General features: G+C 36.8%; 2 protein-coding genes across 2 annotated transcripts; both read right to left on the bottom strand.

The window, feature by feature from the left end:
* Positions 1 to 12,706: 12,706 nt before the first annotated feature.
* Positions 12,707 to 15,567, bottom strand: LOC140180296 (uncharacterized). The gene is made up of 5 exons (XM_072220759.1): positions 15,315 to 15,567; positions 14,814 to 15,227; positions 13,940 to 14,553; positions 13,343 to 13,717; positions 12,707 to 12,997 (listed from the first exon to the last, which is right to left on the bottom strand). The coding sequence occupies exons 1-5, from the start codon at positions 15,565 to 15,567 to the stop codon at positions 12,707 to 12,709; spliced, it is 1,947 nt and encodes a 648-aa protein (XP_072076860.1).
* A 529-nt stretch (positions 15,568 to 16,096) lies between these two features.
* Positions 16,097 to 18,451, bottom strand: LOC112754129 (uncharacterized). The gene is made up of 4 exons (XM_025801718.3): positions 17,849 to 18,451; positions 17,154 to 17,691; positions 16,813 to 17,071; positions 16,097 to 16,385 (listed from the first exon to the last, which is right to left on the bottom strand). Exons 1-4 carry the CDS (start codon positions 18,280 to 18,282, stop codon positions 16,249 to 16,251), a joined length of 1,368 nt encoding a protein of 455 aa, XP_025657503.1. The 5' UTR covers positions 18,283 to 18,451; the 3' UTR covers positions 16,097 to 16,248.
* Positions 18,452 to 19,401: the final 950 nt, after the last annotated feature.

The following is a 19,401-nucleotide window of genomic DNA, read 5'->3' as shown; positions in this document are numbered from 1 at the left end:
AGAGAGACAACTAACATAACGGCAAAGTGGGGTCAAGAAAATTTGGTGGGGCCCATGAGAATTTACTTTTAGACACTGTCTCCCCCTTGATCACAGCTCTTTCAACGCTTCTAATTTTATCTCGTCCAAACCTACGAGACAAAACTGAACATAATCAACTTTTCACAATTTATCAATGAAACTTAAATCAAACATTCCCAAACTTTTTCTCAGGGTACAGAATATGTCTTCACAGAGGGGTTTTGTAAAAATATCAGCAATTTGGTCTTCAGATTTTACAAATTGAATATCAATAGTACCCTTTTGCACATGTTCCCTAATAAAATGATATTTTATCTCAATGTGCTTGGTTCTTGAGTGCAGAACCGAATTTTTTGAAATATTTATAGCACTCATATTATCACAAAATAAGGGTATACTATTGATTTTTAATTTGTAATCTTCCAATTGTGTTTTTAACCAAATTAATTGTGAACAACATGCAGATGCGGAAATATATTCGGCTTCAGCTATGGATAGAGCCAATGTGGCTTGTTTCTTGCTTGACCACATGTTGAGTGAACTTCCAAGGAAGCAACACATGCCAGAGGTGCTCCTTCTATCCACTCTATCTCCCGTATAATCTGCATCACAAAACCCTACTGCACAAAAGTCATCAGATTTAGGATACCACAAGCCATAATCACAAGTTCCCTTAATGTATCTAATGATGCGCTTAACAGCCGTAAGATGGGATTCTTTTGGATGAGATTGAAACCTTGAACATACACCCACACTTTGGACTATATCCGGTCTAGAAGAGGTAATGTACATAAGAGAACCTATCATTCCTCTATACCTTGTTTCATCCACATCTTGACCATCATCATCCTTTTCAAGTTTTGTATTAGGATGCATTGGAGTACCCATTGATTTGGATTTTTCTAGGCCAAACTTTTTGATAAGCTCTTTTGCATACTTTCCTTGGTAAATAAAATTACGACTAGGAGTTTGTTTAATTTGGAGGCCAAGAAAGAAAGTAAGCTCTCCCATTAAACTCATCTCAAACTCACTAGTCATGAGTTTTCCAAACTCTTCACACAAGGAAATGTTGGCCGATCCAAATACAATGTCATCAACATAAACTTGAACAAGGAGCATATCATCATTAGATGCTTTAATAAATAAAGTAGTGTCGGTGGTACCCCTTTGAAATTGATTTTCTAACAAGAAGGCACTAAGCCTTTCATACCAAGCTCTTGGAGCTTGTCTAAGACCATAAAGAGCCTTAGTTAGTTTGAAAACATGATTTGGAAACTCTTTATGTTCAAAACTGGGGGGTTGTGCCACATACACTTCTCTATCAATAAAGCCATTAAGGAAAGCACATTTAACATCCATTTGAAACATTTTAAAACCCTTATGGGCAGCATAGGCAAGAAGCAATCTAATTGCTTCCATTCTAGCTACCGGAGCAAAAGACTCATCAAAATCTATACCCTCTTCTTGATCATAACCTTGGGCCACTAATCTAGCCTTGTTACGAACAACTTGTTCATCCTCACCAAGTTTATTTTTAAATACCCACTTAGTACCCGTTACCTTCTTACCATCCGGATGAGGTACTAATGTCCAAACCTCATTCTTGTCAAATTGAGCAAGCTCCTCTTGCATTGCTTTAACCCATGATGGGTCCTTAAGAGCTTGTTTGACATTGTTGGGCTCTATTTGTGACAAGAGAGCGAAGTTGCTAGGTTCGGTTTGCCTTTTGGTGGAGGATCTTGTTGTTACACCATGAGAGGGATCACCAATGATGAAGTTATGAGGATAACCCCTCATAGACTTCCATTCTCTAGGCTTTCGGACAGGTATAGAGCTTTGATGAACTTCTGGTGGTCTTACTGTTTCAGTTGCTCGTGCCTGCTTAGGAGACAAAATGGAAATGTCTCCTCCAATCTGACGAGACAAAACCGGGCTGACAGATTCTTTATTTTGCACAGATTTGGGATTTTCTTTATTTGTTCCAGCCTCTTCACAATCTGAATCAATATCCTTCACAATACTGGGAATTAAGTTAGAATCACAAAAAGTAACATGTATGGATTCCTCTATGGTTCTATGCTCTTTGAGATAAACTCTATAGGCCTTGCTTGTGGTGGAATATCCAACAAACATTCCTTCATAGGATTTTGGATCAAATTTTCCAAGGTTTTCCTTATTGTTGAGCACAAAGCATTTGCATCTAAAAACATGAAAATACTTAAGATTTGGAGGGGTTCATTTCCATAGCTTATAAGGTGTTTTCTTTAACACTTTTCTAATGATTGTTCTATTCAAAATATAACATGCTGTGTTCACAGTCTCAGCCCATAAGAATTTAGGAATTTCACTCTCACATAACATAGCCCTAGTCATTTCTTGAAGGCTTCTATTCCTTCTTTCAACCACCCCATTTTGTTGGGGGGTTCTAGGGCATGAAAAATTATGAGAAATTCCTAAGTCATCACAGAATTTTTCAATGTCTTGATTTTCAAATTCTCTTCCATGATCACTTCTCAAATGGACAATTTTCAAATCCTTTTTATTTTGAATTTTCTTGCAAATGGTGAAAAAAGCATGAAAGGCATCATTCTTATGAGCAAGGAAAAGTACCCAACCAAATCTAGAGTAATCATCTACAACCACAAGACCATAGTGTTTACCTCCTAAACTTTGAGTTCTAGTAGGACCAAAAAGATCAATATGTAACATCTCCAATGGCCTTTTGGTTGAGATTCCATCTTTTGATTTAAAAGAGGATTTTACTTGTTTGCCCAATTGACAAGCGTCACAAGTAAGATCCTTATCAAACTTGATGTTTGGAATTCCTCTAACCAAATTTCTTTTGACTAGCTTAGAAATTTGATACATGCTAGCATGTCCCAACTTTCTATGCCAAAGCCATTTTTCAGATTCAAAAGATGTAAAGCATGTTACATTTTGTTCCTTTAAATCCTCAAGAGTTAATCCATACACATTGTTGCATCTTTTAGCTTCAAGGAGAACATTCCCAGTTTTCTCACAAACAAATAAACAAACAAACTTCTTAAAAATAACTTCAAAACCCAAATCACATAATTGACTAACACTAAGTAAATTATGTTTCAAGCCATGTACATGGAGAACATCATTTATACAAGATGAGAAATTTTTACCCACTTTCCCAACAGCCACAATTTTTCCTTTTGCATCATCACCGAAAGTGACAAGCCCTCCATCATATTCATCAAGCTTTATGAAGAAGGTTGTCTTTCTGGTTATATGCCTAGAGCATCCGCTATCCATATACCACATATTTTCCTTCCTTTTGGATGCTAGGCACACCTACAAAACAAGTTTAAGTAACTTTAGGTATCCAAATCTTTTTGGATCCTTTTACGTTAAACCATCTTCTATGTCCTAAGCCATTGTAATAAAAAACAATTTTATAAACATTATCACCGATCATTCTTTCACCAAAAAAACATTGAATGGAAAAGTGTCCATTTCGGTTGCATAGTCTACAAAATCTTGGAGTTGCTGTTTTGTTAAAGTAGGTGGGATCTTGAAATCTTGTATCATTAGAAGATGAAGCAATATTTTCAAAATGAGATTTTTTAGCAGATTTATAAAACCCCAACCCAGCCTTATCATAAAGAGGTTTTTGACTAGCCAAGATGTGATTCAGATTTTCAGAACTTTGGGTGAACTTGGCTAAGTCTTCCTTAAGCCTTTTAACCTCTTTAAGCAACTCTTCATTTTGCTTAAAGCAATCTACATATGCAAGAACGGAATGGTTACTTTCACAGCTCTTAATTTGGGCTCTTAACTGCTTATTTTCTTCAACAAGATCACAAGCATTTTTGGCCTCTCTCACTTTCTCTTTAAGAAAACTGTTTTCAGCTTTAAGAATGGTGATTTGTTGTTCTAGTTCTTGATTTTCCAACAAAAAATATCTTATTTTTTCGGAAAGGTGGTCTATCATAAGATGAAGATCCTCAATGTTAGGGTTGTGAAAGACTACCTGATCTATGTGGTCTGCCATGAGACATGTTTGTGACTTGGTCTCGGTTTCTTCATCATCATCATCGGAGTCATTCTCCAAGTCTTCCCATGAGGCCATCAGTCCTTTCTTCTTTCCTCTTTTCGGCTTCTCCTTCTTCTTTAACTTGGGACAATCAGATTTGAAATGCCCCATTTTCTTGCAGTTGTAACAAGTTACTTTGCTAAGGTCTTTCTTCACTCTCCTTGAGCTGCTGCCTTTGCCTTTAAGCTTCATCATTTTCCTGAATTTTTTGGCAAACAACACAATTCATGTTCAGAGGAGTTATCACTGGATTCTTCATCCAGAGGGTTAGTCATAGAAGAAAAAGCAATTCCTTTCTTTTTTTGAATCTTTTTTCAAATAGGTTTTTTCAAAAGCAAGAAAATTTCCTCTCAAATCATCAAGTGTCATGGAATCTAAGCTACTGCTCTCAGAAATAATTAAGGCTTTTGTTTTCCACTCTTTTGTAAGACATCTCAATACTCTTCTCACTAGCACAGATTCAGAATGTGTAATTCCCAGAGCATATAAGCCAACAATGATGGCGTTGAACCGTTCAAACAGTTCATCAATGGACTCTCCTTCCTTCATTGCAAACATTTCATATTCTATTCAACATGTCTGTCCGAATCTTCTTTACAATGGTGGTTCCTTCATGAGTGATTTGTAGCTTGTCCCAGATTTCCTTTGCCGTTGTGCATCGTGATACCCATCGGTACTCCTCAAAGCTGATAGCACAGTTGAGCAGGTTTATTGCCTTGGCATTTAACTCTACCTTCTTCCTATCTTCTTCGGTCCATCTTGCTTCAGGTTTAAGGGAGACTACTCCTTCAGCACTTGTGGTAGTTGGAAATTGAGGCCCTTCCAGAATAATCTTCCAAAGTCTGTAATCCACTGCTTGTACAAATATCTTCATCCTCTCCTTCCAATAGGTATAATTTTTCCCATTGAAAAAAGGAGGTCTGTTGCTCGATTGACCTTCAGTCAGATTATAGGACACCACATTTGCGCCACTGTTTTCTGCCATAAGGATCTTTTCTCCAAGCTGCAAAGCTTGATCTCTTTGAGACCAAGCTCTGATACCAATTGATGATTTCAGTGGCTAAGAGAAGGGGGTTGAATTTTAGCCCCCTTTTTTGCTTGCTAACACTTGCTGGATTTAGAGGAGACTTTTCTGTTTTAGCTCATCACTTCACACAAGACTTTTTCTTTTGTCTCGTGGTTTAGCCCCCTTTTTTGCTTGCTAACACTTGCTGGATTTAGAGGAGACTTTTCTGTTTTAGCTCATCACTTCACACAAGACTTTTTCTTTTGTCTCGTCCCTAGCCACGAGACTTTTCTTTTTGTCTCGTCACTTGGCACGAGATATTTTTGGTTTTTGCTCCTGTGTAGTAGAAACAGAAATGTAGTAGAGAAGAGTAGAAGATTACACCCAGATATATCCTGGTTCAGCTGCTAAGTGCAGTGCAGCCTGCATCCAGTCTCCATCACAAACATGATGAAATTTCACTATAACCAATCTGATTACAAACTGTAAAGTGTTAACCCAACTTACAAGGAGATTTTCACAGAATCATGAAACACAACATAGATGAACAAATGAAATCTAAGACATCTATGGCTTTTTCTTTTAATTTTGCACTCTCTGCCTTTTTCCGCTCTATGGTTTTTTCATACAAACCTCACTGTTTGCCTTTTTCCATGAGACTCAAGACATGATAAAATTAAACAGAAAAATATAAAACAGAATACATTGAAGGAGAAGAAAATCTGTAAGCTTAGGTAGCTCTGAGAATCTTGTGCCTTGCACTCTCACAGCTTACTTCTAACTCCTTGCTCCAAACAGTGGATGTTCTCCTTTTTTATAGAAGAGAGAAGCCTCCACCCTTGAAGCCAAAAACCCAAGCCAACTTCTTCTTCCTTCAAGAAACCAGTTCGGCCACACAGAGAGAGAAGAGATAACCATGCATTAACCAAATGCAATTACCTCTAGTCCTTCCTTGGTCATCACTCTTCATCAATCCGAGCTCTCCATCCTTGGCTTGCTCTCCAAGATGGATTTCTGGCCCTTGATGCTTCATGATGATGATGACTTCATCTGCTTCAATCTCTGCCTCTACCATCACTTTGCCACTCTAACTACTTCCTGTGGTGGTTGAGCAGAATCAAAGACAAGCCATGCCTCCAAGAATCTCACCTTGCTGGCCGAATCTTCTTCTTCCTTTTTGAGCATGAAGAGCTCAAGATTACCTCACCAAATCTAACTATATTTGGTGAAAATCTCAGCCACAACTCATTTTTATTTTAGTATGTTTTCTTGCCATCATTAGCTTGATGGTCTTGATGCATGCAGCTCCTTCTTTCTTTTGGTAGCTGAACATAGCTTCCATTGTTTCCTGGTTAATGTCCGAAGAGAAGAAAGAGATGAGAGAGAATAAACAACTTGGAAAAAGCAATTCAATATAATAAACATATTACACAAGTAAATGTTGCTTTTACTTCCCTAGGCGGTGTGTAATGTTAATGCCATCAATCATGTCAATGAAACTTTCTCTCTCATATTTTCCATGCATTTATTAGCTTTACTTAATAAAATTTTGAATTCCACTTCATGATGAGTAAAGAAGTTCCGTTGGAAGCAATGGAACTTTGCTTTCTATGCTTAGTGGATTCGGATCATGCATTGGGTCTTGTAGCATCAATATTAATTTGGGCTTGTAGCAATAATAACTTCAATTTGGCCCAAATAATATCACAATAATTCAGCCATACTTCTTTGAACATTTTTTGAATCAAAGCTGAATTAGAAATAAAATCACACTTGGGCTTGTAGCAATTATATTTTATTTTCGGCCCAATTAAAACACAACATTGTCTCAGCCACAATGATCATAATATATTAATATCAAAGCTTTGAGCAATTATAAACATATTGGGCTTGCACCAGAGTTTCATTTTCGGCCCAATAATACCTGCAACAAAATTATTTAATCAATATATGTTAAATGAAATCAGATTAATAATTTTGTAATTAATTGTTTTTAATAATGTTTAGTCATCACAAATATTAGTTTAGAGTTTTCCAAACTCATCATATGTTGTGAATTTTTTCGGTCATACCGGATCATCAGATTTTCATTGCATAGTCATTAGATCTTGGTCGTTCGATTTTTTATTATTCTATTTTAAAGATTTGTATTGACATAATCTTGATTTGGTATCTCTATTACTTGCTTCTTCATGCATCTTGCTTAATTCGTTTTAAGAGATTATTTATATTTATTAAATTGAATAATAAAATAAATAGGTTAACATTTGAAAGGTCTTTACTATCAAATGTTATAATTGCCGCTAAAACCTTTTAGCGATAAAGTATAAGACGACTAATGTCTAATTGCGGTAAATGTATTAGCGGCTATTTTTATTGCCGCTAAAAACAAAATAAATAGTCGCTAAAAATGATTATTTTTGTAGTCCATCTTGGTTAATTCTTTTTAAGAGATTATTTATATTTATTAAATTGAATAATAAAATAAATAGGTTAATATTTGAAAGACTTATTGATTATGAAGTATTCACAAATAAACTCTACAAATTGTTAAATTTGTGTATTCGTGTGGATTTTTGAACTAAAAATTGAGCTAACTGAATAGTCCCTTAAATATATTATAATATAATAATTAAATATAAAATAACTGTAGACAAAATAAAGTTACAATTATGTTGAAAAACTTTTAGCGTATAGGACCTTATAGTTGTAGGTCCCTTCCAATATTAAAATTAAAGTTAATGTTGATGTCAGTGTAATAATTTTTTGACTCTATTTATATTGTCATTTTTTGTCTATATATAATTTGATATATATGTTCCTCTACAAAATGATTTTTAATATGATATTTCTAAAATTATTATTATTACATTGTTATTTATTATACATATAAATTAAAAATAATTATATATTTTAATATTTACTGTTTTACTCTTTAAATATTCACTCCATTCTTTGTAATGATGAGGACGAAAAAGAGAATCGATATTCAAAAGAAGCATGCATAGTGAATTAAGGTTTAATGGTTTAAAGGGTGACATTGACAAAGTCTTACATGGAAAATATGAGTTAGCTAGGCCGGCTTTTCTGATGAATATTATCTTCAATATTTTGGACCTCATTTCCAATGATTTTGTTTAATACACCCATAGCATATAGTAATTATATTAGATGTTTGTTTGGTTAAAATTTATATAAATATATAGAAGAAAATAATTTTAATATCCGTCATTTTATTAAGTTTATGATATATTTTTAATATTTTAAACGTATTAAAAATATAATTATTTATATGTCTCTTTTTATTAATTTATTAAATTTATGAAAAAATGGCTTCATAATATAGTATAAAAATTTATTTGATCACAAAATTTAAAATTTAATTTTTGTTAGATCTTAAAATAAAATTTAATATAAGATAAATAAAAAAAAATATACAAAAGTTCAATTTAAATTTTTAGAAAAGGTAAGTTTATCACAAAATGCTTAGAGAGCTGGGTGTTTAGCTGGACTTATATACACTTTTTGTATATCTTTTAACTATATCTCTTTTTATTTGTTTAGTTTGAATAGTGTATATATTTTGATAAATCATTTTTGAAACCGTTCAAATTGGGAGTATGTATGCATTGTATACTTTAAAACTTTTTCATATAAACTTTTCTTTGTTTTTTTGTTTTTTTATTTTTTTTTGTTTAAACGTTAAAATAAAACGACATCATTTAATTATGTGTCTAGTAATATGGTAATTATACTTAATTTAGTATTTTATTTGTTAATTTAGTGTTAAAAAGGGTTCAGACACTAATATGATGTCCTTCGTTAGATCTTGAAGACTAGTATAGTAAATTGAGGATACTCTTATAAATACGCGTAAAATGTCTTTTTGTAAAGATACTTATATGTCGCGTTATTATTGGACGTATTAATGAACTGGTTATTTTTTAATTTCTTAACAAACTAGAATAAAACTGATTTTTTTATAACAATAACAATAAACCCAATTGTTATTAGATCAAGTCGAACCGACCAATTTACATAACCCACTAGATTATGGTTTTTTTTTTTTTTTTAAACAAAAATAAGGGATATATTTGTCTTTTTATCAAAAAATTTAAACATGATTCGGTTTAGATTGTGTAAATCGGTCGGATCAAATCGAGTTTAATAATTATAGTGCGGACAATTGGGTTTATTATTGTTGCTATAATAAACCGATTTTGTTCTGGTTTATTAAAAAATAAATTATTAACCGATTTAATAAAGATGTCCAATAATATCATGACACATATAAATGTCTTTTAAAAAAAAGACATTTTTAGTGTCTTTATCGAATTGATCTCCTAGTAAATTTTGTATTTGAAGAACTAAAATGATAAAAATTATGAATTTGAATGACCACTTTAAAAAGTTAATCATAGTTTAATTTTAATATTGATTCGTCTGTGTACTGGGGTGGCCGAGCTTTAGCAATTTCGAGCAGGCTACTGACGAAGAGGAAGAGCTATACGTCGGCCAGAACTGAACACCGCGGCGGGAATGCCTGCAAAAGATACTCCGACGCTCAAGTCAATAATAATCTCTAGTGAGTGTATCAAGTAAATATGAAGATTGAGAATAGAACCTGATCTTTAGCCGAGAATATCAGTTCGGCTTTATAGACGTTATTTTACCCGTTTGCTGTGGATAAGTCCGAGTTTGTAGGTTGGTTATCGTATTTTGTTTTGGTGATCAGATTTGTTGAGCACGTTTTTTTATTTTCAAATAAGTGGGCCCGATCTTATCTGTTTACGTTCCGAGCTTTTTGGGCAGTCGAGGTATGTGGTGACGTATCATAGCCCCCAAGCTTGCCTTGGTTTGGACAGAACAAAGGCGAGCTTTTTCCTCGGTAATGTCATATACCTCGGCCAAGGATTTTTTGCGTCTGTGCCCTTCAGCCCCCAAGCTCGGCTTAGTTCTATGGGTGGATTTGAAACGTTTGTAGCATTTAATGCTTGCTTTGTTCTTCGCGCTTTAATGAGTGATTGATTTGATTTGTGCTGCGAATTTCAAGGTGCCCTAACCGTGTGATTGGTTGAGTTTTGATCGTGGGTTTTTTTATGGCTCGGATTGGAAGGTAACGCTTCATATGTAACTACTCTCTTTACTGTGTAATAAACGTGCTTGCACCTTTTGGTTTTTTGTATTTGGGGATTCTACGTTTTGGAGAAAATGAGCAAAAAAGGTGAGTGCTAATTCACGTCTCTGTTCCTTCTTTCTTTCTCATTTTGGTTTTCTTTAGCTTGTTGTATGGAAGAGGAAAAGGCTGGTGTAGGTGAGGGTGATCTTTATAGCTGGGTTGATGCTAAGGTTAAGGGTTATGTTTCTCAATTTAGTGATATGGAGTTGGTTGATGTGCTAGGTTCTAACGTATGGGTTAGGAGCGGTAGTGATATTAGGATAGAGATACCTCCCTGTGATGTTGGTGATCGTATTTTTCATCGTCGCGATGACTGAGCCTTTTTCTATATGTACAGCTGCTTGTTTATTGAGCTAGGAGTTAGGCTTCCTTTCACTGATTTTGAATGTGATGTTCTTTACTGGTTGAATTGTGCTCCTAGTCAGCTTTTTCATCCTAACTCGTGGGGGTTTGTGAGGGCTTTCGAGATTTTGATGGAATTCCTTAACTGTCCTCCGTCTATTAGGCTCTTCTTTTCGTTATTCCAAGCTAATGGGGTTGGTCGTGGGCTCTGGGTTAACCTGAGTAGTTATCCTCGCCGTGCTATCTTTGGTCTTTATAAGTCCTCTTTTAAAGATTTTAAGACCATGTTCGTTAAGGTTAGGAGCGTGCCTGAGGAGTTTTCCTTTTACCTAAACGAGTACCTTGTGGAGAAATTTCTTCTGTCATGGTGTCCTGAGCCGATGCAAGTTCTGGATGTGGATGATAGGTCGGTTGATGACCAGATTTTAATGGAGTTTTTGTTTGAGATGTTGGGTCTGAAAGGTCTGTTGTCTGTATCTGAGTTGTTGAAATGGGATACCGATAGGCAAGCTGTTCTGGATTACCTAGGTAATTTAGTTTTTGTTGTTTTGCTATTGCGTTTTGTTTGGTTTGTTTTCATGTTGCCAATTTTCGTGTAGGTGACAAGGCTCCTACTATCAGTACTGCCGGATTGAAGTCATTTTTCAATCAGCGGAAAAAATGGGAGAAGGAAGGTTCGACTACAAATGCTGAGAAAGGTCCTGCCTTTCAACCTGATCCGACCTATAAGCCGAAGCGAAAGAAGGGTCATGTGAAAGATAAGATTGCTGAGACTTTTTTGGAGAGAGGGGATTCGTCTATGGAGCTCCAGAGAGTGGAATCGGCTTACGAGTCTCAAAAAAGGTTGCATGGTTATCTGGAGGACGTGCCTGCTCGATCTCTGTGGGGGTAAAATTTATCCCTTTTCTGTTATGGTTGATGAGCTTTGCTGCTTTCCTGATGATATGAAGATGATTGATGAGGTCGGACATGTTGGGACAAGCCGTTTCCTGCAGGTGAGGAATTAAATTTGCTTTGTTTGTTTGTACTTTATGCCGTTTTGACTCCTCTGTCTTTGTTGCAGGTGATTGGTGCGCGTGTTGTGGTTGTCGGAAGGGCCCAAGAACTTGCTTTGGAGAGGGAGCGCAAGGTTTCCTTAGATATTGCTGAGTTATCCTCGGCCGTTCAAGAGAAAGAAAAAACCATTGCTGAGTTGTCCTCTTCTCTGAGTTTGAAGGAGGCCGAGCTTGTTGAGGAGAGACATCTTCAACTTGCTTCTGCTGAACAAGTTAAGACTGTTAAAGGTGAGAATGATCATTTGGAGTCAAGGATTAAAGAGCTGGAGCATGAGGTTTACGAGGCCTTTGCACAAGGCTTCGATCGAGCCGTGTCTCAGGTGAAGGTGTTAGTCCCTGAGTCCGATGTTACAAACCTAGATGCGACTAAGGTGGTCGTCAATGACCAACTTATGGATGATGAGGCTGCTGCTGGAGATGATAGCAAGGAGTCCAGCATTGGTGACAAGGCAGATTAGGCCTTTTTTATTTATGTTTCGTTTTGTAAACTTATGTATGGCTCTTTGGCCTTGGACATGTGTTTAGCTTTGTTTTGCCTTTTGGATATTTCCGAGTATTATTCTCGGCTTATGTTTGTTGGTTTCCGAGTATGAAGCTCGGTTTAACTGTTAGCTCTTTGATTATAAGATATGTTAGTTATCAGGATTATGATAACACTAATGGTTTATTTGCAATAGTAATGACATTTGTACAATGATTTGTGGCGTCCGGCCTCGTTAAAACCCTCTTCGAGTAAAACCTATGTGGTTTGGGAAAAAAACCTTCGAAGGGGAAAAAGAGTACCCTCATCCGCAGATTTACAATATGTATTATGATTGATATTTCCTTAGTGAGGAGACATTCCATGTTCCTAGAAGTTGATCTCCTCTTAGGGTTTCTAGCTTATAATCCCCCTTGCCGAGGTTCTTAAATACTCGGAGCGGTCCCTCCCAATTTGCTCCTAATTTTCCATGTGCTGGGAGCTTCCGTGCTTCTTCTGTCCTTCTGAGTACGAGATCTCCCTCATTGAAGGATCTGTGTGCCACTCTTTTGTTGTGTCTTCACTCTATGAACATTTTCATAGCTCGTTGCCTTATGGTTAAAATGTCTCTTTCTTCTTCTACGAGGTCCAGCTCGGTTGTTCGGGCCTGCAAGTTGTTTTGTTGATTGTAAAACTCGGTCCTTATCGTTGGAATGCTGACCTCCAATGGGATTAGTGCCTCTGCACCATATACCATCTTGAAGGGAGTTTCTCCTGTAGCAGATTGTATTGTAGTATTGTAACTCCACAAGATTTCTGGAATGAGGTCGGCCCACTCGCCCTTGGCCTCACTGAGCTTTTTCTTTGAACCCTGCAAGATAATTCTATTAGCTGATTCAACTTGCCCGTTGGTTTGCGGGTGCTCAACTGAGCTGAAATGATGTGTAATTTTGAAATTTGTTAGGAAAGAAGCAAGTTTATGGTCTGTAAATTGTCTCCCGTTATCCGAGATTATCTCTCTCGGGATGCCATACCTACATATGATATTTTTCCATAGGAAAGATCTCACCTTTTCTGCCATTATGTGTGCTAGTGGTTGTGCTTCTATCCACTTAGAGAAATAGTCTATTGATATTAAAAGGATCTTTACCTGGCCTGGCGCTTTTGGAAAAGGTCCGAGGATGTCCAGCCCCCACCTATCAAAAGGCCAGCTTACCTCTATGGTGTGTAGCTTTTCGGCTGGGATTCCTGAAACGGTGGCGTGCTTTTGACAATTGTCGCTGCCTTGACTTTTGAGATAAGTCTCTTTGATCGTTGACCAGTAGTACTCTGTTCGTAATATTTTGGCAGCCAGTGCTCGGCCCCCGACGTGGTTTCCGCAGACCCCTTCGTGTGTTTCTGCCATAACTTCTTCGGCCTCATCCTTGCTGATGCATTTGAGGAGTGGTTGGGAGTGTCCTCGTCTGTACAGGGTGTTTCCTACCACTATGTAGAAGCTTGCTCTTCTTCGAAAGAGCGGCAAGTTTGGTTCCTCGTTTGGTATGGCACCTGTGTTGATGTAATCGAGAAAAGGTGTTCTCCAATCTTGTACCTGCATGATGCTTAAAATTGTATCCTACTCGAAACTCGGCTTATTGAGTGTTAGTTGAGACAGCGCCGATGTGTTTTCTGTTTGCCTTGTTGTGGCTAATTTGGATAACACATCGGTTCTGGTGTTTTGTTCTTGGTTTACATGAATAATATCAAATTTGCTGAATTTTGAGATGAGATCCTTTGTTATGAGCCAATATTTTTCTAACAAAAGATCTTTTACCTGGTACTCGCCCTTGATTTGATGCACTACTAGTGAAGAGTCACAATAAATCGTTATCCGAGGTATCTTTAGTTGCTGGGCGAGTTTCAATCCTGCTAGCAGAGCCTCATATTCTGCCTGGTTGTTACTTGCGTTGAAGCGGAACTGTAGTGATTGCTCGGCTATCACTTTGTCTCCTTCTTTTAGCAGTATCCCTGCTCCGCTGCCTTCTCTGTTTGAAGCTCCATCTACATGTATACTCCAACTGGCTTCTGTAGGTTGTGTTTCATTAGTCATCTCTGATACAAAGTCGGCAAGTACTTGTGATTTAAGAGTTTTTCTTGATTCGTACTGAATGTCGAACTCAGAGAGTTCGACGGACCATTTGATTAATCGTCCCGCGAGCTCGAGTCTGGTTAATATCTGCCTTAGGGGTTGGTCTGTTCGTACTATTATTGTGTAACTCTGGAAGTAGTGTCGTAATCTCCTTGCCGTGGTGATCAGTGCCAACGCCAGCTGTTCTATTTTTGGGTACCTTGTTTCTGTTGGTTGTAATACCCTACTAATGAAGTATACTGGGTTTTGCTTTTTCCCTGTTTCAATCACTAGGGACGAGCTTATAGCATGGTTAGATACTGATAAATATAAATACAATGGTTTACCTGTTTCTGGTCTCTAGAGTATTGGGGGTGATGTTAAGAGCTGTTTGAGCTCCATAAAAGAATTTTTGCATTCCTCTGTCCATGTAAATTTCTTACTCTTAGAGAATGTTTAAAAGAAATGATAAGATCGGTTTGCCACTGCAGGTGGGAAGCGTAACAGAGCAGCTACTCTCCCTGCTAGTTGTTGGACTTCTTAATTGTCTTCGGGCTTGCCATGTTCAGTATTGCATTACATTTTTCTGGGTTTGCTTCTATCCCTCGTGAGGTTAGCATGAAGCCGAGGAATTTTTCTCCTTGAACTCCAAAGGCACATTTGTCTGGGTTGAGCCTCATGTTGTATGCTCGGACTTGGTTGAAGACTTCTAACAAGTCGTCACAATGTGAACCTTGTGCAGACGTTTTTGCTACCATATCATCTACATAAATTTCCATATTCCGACCTATTTGCTGTCGAAATACTTTGTCCATTAGTCTTTGATACGTCGCCCATGCATTCTTTAAACCGAAAGGCATTGCCTTGTAACAAAAATTTCCATGTTCTGTTATAAAAGCTGTTTTGCTTTGGTCCTCTGGGTGCATTAGAATCTGGTTGTAACCAGAGTATGCATCCATAAAACTTAAGCTTTTGAAACCGGAAGCATTATCAACTAATTTATCAATGCAAGGTAATGGGTAAACATCTTTAGGGCAAGCTTTGTTTAAATTTGTAAAGTCGACGCACATGCGCTATTTACCTGAGTTTTTCCTTACCATTACCACATTTGAGAGCCATGTGGTGAAGCGGATCTCTCTGATGAAACCTGCGTTGAGGAGTTTCTTGGTTTCTTCTAGTGCTGCTTGTTTTTTCTCTTCTCCGAGGTTTCTTTTCTTTTGCGCCACTGGTCGGATTGCTTTGTCAATTGCTAACCTCCACACTTCTGCCTGAAGTTCAGTGATTTGAGCTAGGAGCTCAGCTTGTGTGGATTGAGGGTTCTCATTGTCAGCCATATTCGAGGATCGGAAATCCTGCAAAACAGAGTAAAAGATTAAGCAAAGAGGGTAGTGGGGTTAGCTATATTCGGACCCCACAGTGGGCGCCAAGTAATTCGTCCGTGTACTGGGGTGGCCGAGCTTTAGCAATTCCGAGCATGCTGCTGACGAAGAGGAAGAACTATACGTCGGCCAGGACTGAACACCGCGGCGGGAATACCTGCAAAAGATACTCCGACGCTCAAGTCAATAATAATCTTTAGTGAGTGTATCAAGTAAATATGAAGATTGAGAATAGAACCTGATCTTTAGCCGAGAATATCAGTTTGGCTTTATAGACGTTGTTTTACCCGTTTGCTGTGGATAAGTCCGAGTTTGTAGGTTGGTTATCGTATTCTGTTTTGGTGATCAAATTTGTTGAGCACGTTTCTTTATTTTCAAATAAGTGGGCCCGGTCTTATCTGTTTACGTTCTGAGCTTTTTGTGCGGCCGAGGTATGTGGCGACGTATCAAATATAATTGTATGATTTGGGTTTTAAAACTCAAATTAAAAATATAATTAGTATTAGTCATGATGACACAATTAAATTTTTTTAATAATCATTTTAACATGTCATGTCATAAAGAGTAACTAATCTCTTATTTACAAGAGAACCAACTAAAAATCACCTACTTTTAAACTAGAAATGAAGAGCTTATTTAAGATAACACAACCACCCTACTCAGAATCCAAAGCACCAGAGACAACTCAAATGCAAAGAGAGTATGGAGCAATCCTCTGTCAAGTGTAAACCCATACAGCGTTATTCCCCCTTTGTTATGCTGCAAGTATGTCACTGCGAAGAAAAATAATGGGACTAACATAAGCATCATAGATTGTAGAGGAAAATAGCAATCAATTAGTGTTCCAGTTTTACTTTATTATAAAATTGATCCTGGTTTTTAAATTAATCAATTTGAACAGTGAATCAAGATAATTCTTTCGCTAGATGACCGTATAACACTATTAAATTATGCTAATTGTTTGAGTCAAATTTAATTGAAGATAATATTAAATATGTTTAAAATTTGTTGAGAATGAAATAAAAAATTTAAATTCTTTTTTGACTAAAATAAAACATTTAAAAGTTAAATATCAACTTAAGATTTATTTCAAGTGTTGAAGATGAAAATAATATTTTATCCTAAAGATAATAATTTTAGTTAAATATTGTTTCTCTTCAGTGAAATCATCTATGTTATGAAAATATTAGAAAAGCTGACCTAAAGATTGCCTGGTTTGGAATATAGAGAGTTGTTGTGGGATTACTGATATCTTTATGTCCGAGGAATCAGAATCACTGTTGTCACTGGCTAGTCCATCAGGAATTTGGGGTTTGCAGTGTTGGGAATCAGAAGAGGCATTGGTTACTAACAAGTGCCATCTCGTGGCTATGGCCACTATCCCTTGAGCTCTGTGTGTGATTCTTGCAGCACCCACCAGGCACAGCATGAACCCACTCAACTGCACTGCTGAACATATCTACATATATATATATAAAAAGTTAGAAATTGAAATTCAACTCCATCTTTCATGAACAGATAAATAATAGAATGGTTATTACCAGAAGATCTCCAGAATTGAAGAAGGTCTTGTCAGATTTAGAAGCAAGAACGAGCAAGAGAGCACCCAACTGGCTAACAGTGATGGTGACCAAGCAGCCAATGATGAAGAACCTGTACCTATGGCTTGTGAGCCACAACTGCTTCCTGATCCTCACATGTTCTCCGAATATGAGACTGGCATCAGAGCCGCATCCTTCAAAGAGCTTGTGAACCCCTTCAAACCTCAGCCTCTGGAGCTCGCAGGTCAGTCTAAAGAGCACACACAGCACCAAGAACACCAGTGTTCTGTAAAGCCATGACACCAGAACCAAGACAAAGGCGATGGAGTTGAGGGGGAACGTTGGATTGAGGTGTGGAGCAGAGATCTTAACGGCGGAGAAGAAGATGATCTTGTGGGCCAACTCAAGGAAGAAGGAGGGAAGCATTATGTAAGCCAAGTATCTGAAGGACTTGTCCAGTTCTACTTTGTATCCTCTTCGTACGTAGCTGCTGTCGTCTCTCAACATGTCCAGGAACAGAAGCTGCCTTAGCCCATACCTGTTTCCATGAATGCACAAATTTCATTACTAATGTTTAAAAGTATGGATAAAGTATATTGTTAGATTACTAGACTAAAAAAATTGAGTTGATGGCTAAGTAAAGAAGGAAGGATGAATAATTTGTTTAGATTTAATCATTGGTTTTACGTACATACCTTTGGAAGAAACAAGAGAGAGTGAAGAAGGCAATGATGGCGAGTGTGGATTCCGGCACCTGAACAAGCTTGTTGAATGAGATTGGATCATCTTCAGGGGAAGACGCAGGGACTCTGACAAAAATGGAGGTTAGAAGAGGCACAACCACGGCGAGGAAAACGAACACCACATAAGAGATGAGTTTCCCAACGCATGAAGAGTGGTCAAGTGCACACCACTTTAGGCTAATTCGAAAATTTCGAAGCTCGTCATGCATCATGGATTTCGATCTTTCATATGATGGCTGCAGCAGCAGGGGAATGTTATTGTTATTGCTTGGATGGTATTGTGTTATTGGCTCTTCTTCGGCTGGACGGCATTCGTCTTCGGCGAAGGACACATGCCTTCCGGAGTAATTAATGTCAATGGTGGGTTCTTCATTGGTAGGATTCATGTTCCTTCAGTGTTGTTTCAACGAGTGTGTTGTTAGAAGCAAGAAAATTAAAGGGAAAATCTTGTGTTGTGTGTTTTCTTTGGAGTGCAAAAAAAAAAAAAAAAAAACGAATTGTAACTAGTGGAGGGAAAATCTACACAAAAAAGTTGGAAACCATGCTTTATCTCGTGATCGTGAGTATTCTCTTTGGCCTGTACTAAAGGTTTCTAGGTGCAGCTAAGGCAAGGTGAAGACTCAAATTAATAGTTAAGAATTGTTAGACGATAATTTAGTTAAATTTATTAAATTATTTGACCCTTCTTAATATTATTTTCTAGTAAAGACACCTGTATGTAAATTTTAAATAACTAAGATATCATTGTATTTTTTTGTATATGTATATAATAAGCTCTTTTTTATTGATTGCATTGACATAACTTTGATGATCCAACACAAGAAGCAGCGTTACCTGCACCTGCTCCTTGCAAAGTAGCACCTTGTCATCATAAATTTATAACTATTTTTTTATTCATCAAAATTCAAAATAATAAACACCTTACTTTTTGCATAGAATGAATGATCGAGAATATCATTGTGAAAAATATTATTATTGTAATACTTGATCAAGTGAATGTAAAATAATTAGGCAATCTTTATTGTATGTATCATGCAAAAAATTCACTAGTAACTCTTTTACGCTTGAATTCATGTCAGTGGAGACAAATTAAGATTAGAGGAAAGTTTGTACAAAACAAATAAAGAATTGCCTTAGTTTCTTCTCTACTCTTGCTATATTTTTACCACCATTTTTATCTCCAAAGGTATCAACAAAGTCCCAAGATTCACAGCTTAAAGTGATTAACGTGTGCACTAATTTAGTATTGATGGAAAGATCAATCTCGTGAAAATATATAATAATGCGAAAATCTTAGAACAACCATAAATCTTCCGAAAACAGTAAATTATACTAAAATAGAAAATCTTACAAAAACAGTAAAATCTTGTCAAAGTAGAAAACCATGCCGTTGTGCCAACAATATGATACAATTAGTTGAAGTCAGAAAATATTTCATCCTAGTGAAAAAGATTTCAACAATCCAAGTTAAAAAAAAATAAAAATTTAGGTAAAGTCAACGTGCA

The sequence above is a fragment of the Arachis hypogaea genome, chromosome 16 (genome assembly GCF_003086295.3).
Source record: "Arachis hypogaea cultivar Tifrunner chromosome 16, arahy.Tifrunner.gnm2.J5K5, whole genome shotgun sequence".
NCBI lineage: Eukaryota > Viridiplantae > Streptophyta > Magnoliopsida > Fabales > Fabaceae > Arachis > Arachis hypogaea.
Note: the sequence above shows the minus strand (reverse complement) of the source record. Positions and strands in the feature narration are given on the sequence as shown.

Coding starts and splice junctions, on each gene's coding strand:
- LOC140180296 (XM_072220759.1), bottom strand. CDS start 15,567: ATGGCTGACAATGAGAACCCTCAATCCACACAAGCTGAGCTCCTAGCT. Junction 14,554..14,813: donor AGAAGCAAACCCAGAAAAAT/GTAATGCAATAC, acceptor TATATTTATCAG/TATCTAACCATGCTATAAGC. Junction 13,718..13,939: donor AAATCAAGGGCGAGTACCAG/GTAAAAGATCTT, acceptor AGCATCATGCAG/GTACAAGATTGGAGAACACC.
- LOC112754129 (XM_025801718.3), bottom strand. CDS start 18,282: ATGAATCCTACCAATGAAGAACCCACCATTGACATTAATTACTCCGGA. Junction 17,692..17,848: donor CTCTCTTGTTTCTTCCAAAG/GTATGTACGTAA, acceptor TCATGGAAACAG/GTATGGGCTAAGGCAGCTTC. Junction 17,072..17,153: donor TCAATTCTGGAGATCTTCTG/GTAATAACCATT, acceptor ATATATATGTAG/ATATGTTCAGCAGTGCAGTT.